The sequence below is a fragment of the Quercus lobata genome, chromosome 5, assembly GCF_001633185.2.
Source record: "Quercus lobata isolate SW786 chromosome 5, ValleyOak3.0 Primary Assembly, whole genome shotgun sequence".
Classification (NCBI taxonomy): domain Eukaryota; kingdom Viridiplantae; phylum Streptophyta; class Magnoliopsida; order Fagales; family Fagaceae; genus Quercus; species Quercus lobata.
The window spans coordinates 53,340,891-53,346,890 of NC_044908.1; the positions used below are offsets into that span (position 1 = coordinate 53,340,891).

Here is a 6,000-nt window from a genome sequence, read left to right on the forward strand (position 1 = left end):
TTTACAATACCTCCACATCCCAAACTTCTATTTTCCTCTTTCACTCATTAAAATAATATATTTACAAAATAAAATAATATATATCAAAATTATATCTGATCTCTCTCATCTCTCTCCTCTCTTCCATTTTCAGCTCTCTTCCAGACACAGCAACCCAGAAACCTCACAGAAACCTCACGGCAACCCACACAGCAACCCAGAAACCTCACAGCAACCCACACAGCAACCCAGAAACCTCAGACCCGAAACCCATGGCCACCACCATCACCACGGCAACCCCCCACCTTCACCACCATGAACCCACATGACCCATAATAAAAACCCCCCCCCCACCACACCCCCCCACGGCCAAAGTCCCCAAAACCATCTCCAAACCTGGCCACCACCACCATCTCCACGGCAAGCCCCCACCACCACCACCACGAACCCACATGACATAATAAAAACCCCACCCCCTTCCACCACGCCACCACCCCACGGCAACCCCAGAAACCCATGGCCACCACCATCTCCACGGCAAGCCCCCACCTTCACCACCACGAACCCACATATGAGCCATAATAAAAACCCCACCCCCTTCCACCACCACCACTACCACGGCAACCCCCAACACCACCACCATGAACCCACCAAAAAAAAATCCATCCCAAAATCAAATCAAACCAATAGCAAATTCCAAATCCACAAGATGACTCACAAAAAAAATCAAGTCAAAATTTACACAAACCCAGCTACAAACCGATCTCGCCGCTGCAAACCACACCGAAAACCCAGAAATCGCCGCTGCAAATCAAAAATACCCAGAAATCGCCACCATACCACGCCGATCGGACTTCCCAGTCTCACCTCCACGCCGGACCCACGACCCACGGCAGAAAAGCCCACCGTGAGAGAGAGACGTGATGAGAGAGAGAAGCTGTTGTGGTGAGAGAGAGACGTTATGAGAGAGAGAAGAGAGCCGTTGGGGAGAGGAATGAAAAGAGAAACAAAGGGAGAGAGAGAGTCAGAAGAAAGGAATAGAAAATTAATATAAGTTATACAATTGTGCTACAGTACTATTCTACCTTTAGAATTGTACTGTAGCACAATTCTAAATATTTTTGCAATAGTTCCTTATAGCATTCTCTGATGCAGTGGTTATTTGGTCCATTTATGCTAAAATACCCTTAGATATGGCTTTAGCATCTTCTGATGCTAATGCTCTAAGAAGCTGAAGAAGTCACAACCAAAGTGATTTTTTTTTTTTTTTTGAAATGAATATTCATTCATAAAAGAAAGAAACGTTAGAGCCAAAAACAAAGCAAGAGGAAAGAACAGAGGAAGAGCAGGACACAAGCACCAAAAGAGACAATGAACAAAGACACTAGCCAAGAGGACTGGAGATTTGAGAAGCTGGGTTGGAACAACTCCAGAGATAGTTAATGACCTGCTATGTACAAAGACACCATGACCAGGTCAATGATTTGGTCATCTCTCTTCCTCCTCCTAAATTTTATTTTACCAAACCTTAAAAACAAAAACAAACCCCACAAGGCCACAACCACAATAGACCAAGAACCCGGGTTCCAAAACACATATGCAAAAGCAAAATCTTCAAAATTTAATCACCTACAAACAGCGGAGACATCAAATCCTTGTCTTCCCCCACCAAAATCCACACCTTTATCCCATATGCAAATCTTGAGCCAAACCCACAAACTTGCACATAACCCAGATGGGCTATATATCTTAAAAAGATTGTACCTTGGATAATGAAAATTGGGAAAAAGAAAAAATAAATCGAGAAAAAGGAAACTTAGGTTAGTAGCGACTTCTCTAGAGGCTTTTGGGCAGCATCTCCGACGGCGGAGGCTGTGTCTTAGCTGGCTTGGAGGTTTGGTTGGTTCTGACTTTTGAGGAAGATACAATTTTGGTATATAAATTTTTAGAGGCAAGACTATGTGTGATAAGTTTTATTCTTTAGTTTGCAATCAGCTGATGTGGCGCATTATGATTGATGGGCGTAAAACTGGGGTTTTACGCCCCATCCGGACAGAATTTAAACTCTATTATTATAGCTGTAAGTGTGAATATTTTTGTACTTTACATTGAAATTATAGAGGGTCCAATAACTTACAGTGAAGACAAGAAAAGAAAGCAGTACAAGCACTCTAAGCCAACAAAGAAAAAGATTAACAATGAATGAACGAATGACTGCATATTTATGAAAATAGTTAAAAATAAATAATTTAAAGCTAGGCATGCATACCTTTGAAGGAGACCAGCAAGAGCGAGGTGAGTTGAGGCAGATAAAAGCTTTTTGAAAAGACTAGACTACAGCTATTTCTTATATCGCACAGAGAGAGATAGAGAGAGAGAGAGAGAGAGAGAGAGAGAGGGTTTTGGTCCTAGTTTTGAGGTTGGGCACTAGAGAAATTATTATAAGGTGTTCTTGGTGGACAAGTAATATGGTTCACTATTCTACTAAAAGACTTCTATCTGTTTAAAATTACTGAGTTAAAAAACTTTTTTAAATAGAAATTGATTATTGACTCAACAATTTTAAACAAATGAAAGTCTTTTAGTTAAATAGTGAACAAGTAACTGATCCACCAAAAAGCTATAATTTTTCCGGGCGTAAAGGATACCTACTGTTTCATAATTAATAGGACTCTTCTGGAGATAGGTTTGCATGCAACAAGTTTTTTATTATTTATAATTGATTTTTTTTGGGAAATAACACCTAATAATTAAAGTGCACCTAGTACCTTCTATTTATTCTGTTTTTCCTTAAAAAAAAAAAGTTTGACGGCTTAAACCAAATTGCTGAACTGTCCACAGCTAGATAAAATCGCAAAACTAGTAGTAACCAGTGTTTTTATTTTATTTTATTTTTATAAAAAATAGTAGTAATCAGTTGGCTGTGAAGTAATACTAATAAGACAAGCAAAATAAATACAATTGCTGAATTGTCATTTATCAGGACCATCTGCTGGAAGCAAATTAATGACATGTAAAGACGTGAAGTTTTGACTATCTTTTGGTAACAAACAATGACCTAAAATGGTTTTCTTGCCCCATATAAGTAGGGAATTAATTAACTTCTAAAAGAATGCCCAAGTGATTCACAGTTTATTTGTTTGTTTGCTTGTTTATTTATTTTTTATTTTTAGAGAGAGAAATACTTTAATCTGAATCATAGCGGTTTGTAAAATAATTTACAAACTAACTTGTAACTCTAGAATTTTTTTGGATTCCAGTTAACTCAATTGGTAAAGTTTTTGATAGTTGAATAAGAAATTTGGAGTTCAATTCCTGCCTATACCAAAAACCGATTGATGTCTTGGTCTGATGATAAGATCTATTATTAGGAGCAGACGCCATAAGTTGAAACTCTTTTTAAAAAAGAAAAAAAATTCTAATCAATTTATAAATTAAATGACTCGTTCCCTCCATAGTGTATTGAGGTTTAGATTTGACCCGCCTATGTCAAGACTTGAGCAAGAGAGCGAGTTGAGATATTAAAAAAAAAAAAAAGTTATCAAGAAGACAATATTATGTAATTTTTTTAAATATATATTATGATAGGACAATATTATGTATAAATGATCTTAATCTTCTCAACATAAATTTACCTTCATATGAATTATTATCGAAAGTAACTTGGATGGACATGAATGCAAAGCGGCGGGGGTGCATGAACACCCTTGCCGAGCACAATGAGGATGTTGAGTTGGAACTGCCAAGGGCTTGAGAACCTTTGGATAGTTCGAAGCTTTCGCAAAATTGTGAGGGATCAAGCTCCCATGGTGTGTTTTTTGATGGAAACTCATTTGGACAGGGAAGGGTTTGATAAGCACTGTAAAAAGCTACATTTTAAGAATAAACTAATAGTCAAGAAACCAAATTCAGGAGGGGGATTGGCGCTACTTTGGAAGCCAAAAGTGCACTTAGATGTAGTCAACTATATTGAGCACCATATTTTGGCTAAAGTTGTGGAAGAGGAAGGGTTTGAGTGGTACCTTACGGGCTTTTATGGGTGGGCCGAGGCAAGCCAAAAACCAAAATCATGGGCTCTCTTGTCTCACTTATCAAGTCTGGTTGATGGGCCTTGGTGTTGTATAGGGGATTTTAATACAATATTACTATTCTCTGAAAAGCAAAGCATGCACCCACCATCATACAAACAAATGGAAGAGTTTGGCTTGGCTTTGGGCTCATGTAATCTGATTGACATGGGTGTTGGTGGTTATCCATTCACATGGAACAATAAACGTCCAGGGAAGGCCAACACAAAGGAACGACTTGATAGGGCTGTTACAAACTCGGCTTGGAGAGAAAAATATCCGGCAAGTACAATAGTTTACTTGTTTTCTCATGCATTAGATCACCGCCCCATTGTGTTACAAACCAAGACTAACAGTGGTTTGCGTGTCAAAGGTGTACGTGGATTTAAGTTTGAGGAGGCTTGGCTTTTGAGTGATGACTGTGAGAAGAGGGTTGATGAAGCGTGGAAGGCTAAGGGGAAGGAAGCATGTTCGGCCATGGCTAGAGTTACAGAGAGGATATTGACTTGTGGGGAAGAACTCCTTGCGTGGGGCTCATCAAGAACAAATCCGGAGACTGAAGAAATTAAAAGACTACAAAGGCTAGTAGAGAACTTAAGTATATGTGAGCCTACTAAAGAGACAAAGGCAGAGTTTTTGGAAGCAAGCAGGAAACTAGATGCTTTGCTCCTTAAGAGTTTACTGGCATCAACGTTCCTGGATTTCTTGGCTTAAACATGGTGACAAAAACACCAAGTTTTTTCATTCCAAGGCCTCACAGAGACGACAGAGAAACTTTATTCATGGTCTAAGAGATCAGCAACAAAATTGGGTGGAGGAGATAAAAGACATAGCTGGGGTGGCAACTTCATACTTTGAATCTATTTATAGCTCATGTGGCAGCAACTAGTTGGAGGAATGTATTGACACAGTGCCATGCAAAGTGACCGCTGATATGGTGGAAACGTTGTCCAATGAGTTTAGTGCGAAATAGATCAAAGCAGCTTTGTTTCAAATGGGACCAACAAAGGCGCCTGGACCTGATGATATGAATGCTCTTTTTTATAAAAAATTTTGGCATATTGTTGGGAATGATGTGATTGCTACTGTGCTAGATTTTTTGAATTCCGATATAATGTTGCCTGAAATAAACTATACTTATATAGTCCTTATATCGAAAATTAAGTCACTGGAGAGAATCTTAGATTATAGACCTATTAGTCTTTGCAATGTAATCTATAAAATTATCTCAAAGGTGTTGGCCAACAGATTAAAACTGATCCTTCCCAAGCTGATTTCCCCATCACAAAGTGCCTTTGTACCTGGTCGTTTGATTATAGATAATGTGTTGGTTGCATATGAAACTTTGCATGCTATGCATAGTAGGAGATCTGGTAAAAGGGGTTCTCTGGCATTGAAGTTGGATATTAGTAAAGCTTATGACAGGGTTGAATGAAACTTCTTGAAGGGTATTATGTCTAAACTGGGTTTGCCTGAGAGATGGATTGATAGAGTTATGAGCTATGTGGCTTCCACCTCTTTCTCTATTCGTATTAATGGAAAGGCTTATGATAATATTCGACCCTCTCGTGGGCTCCGTCAAGGAGATCCACTATTACCTTATCTGTTTCTTTTATGTGCAGAAGGGTTCTCTTCTATGCTAGCAAAAGCACAAGATGAAGGGAGGGTCCATGGGGTTGTTATATGCAGAAGAGCACCATGCATATCCCACTTATTATTTGCAGATGATTCGCTCTTATTCTGTGGGGCTAATCAAGAGGAGGTGCAGGTTATTTCAGATGTTTTGCAGACATATGCAGTCGCGTCAGGCCAGTGTATTAATTTTGAGAAATCCTCAGTTTACTTTATCAGCAACACAACAACGGAATTTAGGGAGAAAATTAAGGAGACTTTGGGGGTGAGGGAGGTGGAGCGGTTTGATGCCTACTTGGGATTACCCCCTTTGGTTGGCTAG

The 6,000-nt window shown here is 39.2% G+C and overlaps 1 protein-coding gene across 1 annotated transcript; it reads left to right on the forward strand.

Annotated features, from left to right (window-relative positions):
- The first annotated feature begins 5,499 nt into the window (after positions 1-5,499).
- LOC115990685 (uncharacterized mitochondrial protein AtMg01250-like) lies at positions 5,500-6,000 on the forward strand. The gene has a single exon (XM_031114492.1). The coding sequence runs from the start codon at positions 5,500-5,502 to the stop codon at positions 5,998-6,000; it is 501 nt and encodes a 166-aa protein (XP_030970352.1).

Excerpts from the sequence above, each read along its gene's own strand:
- LOC115990685 (XM_031114492.1), top strand. The coding sequence starts at position 5,500 with ATGTCTAAACTGGGTTTGCCTGAGAGATGGATTGATAGAGTTATGAGC.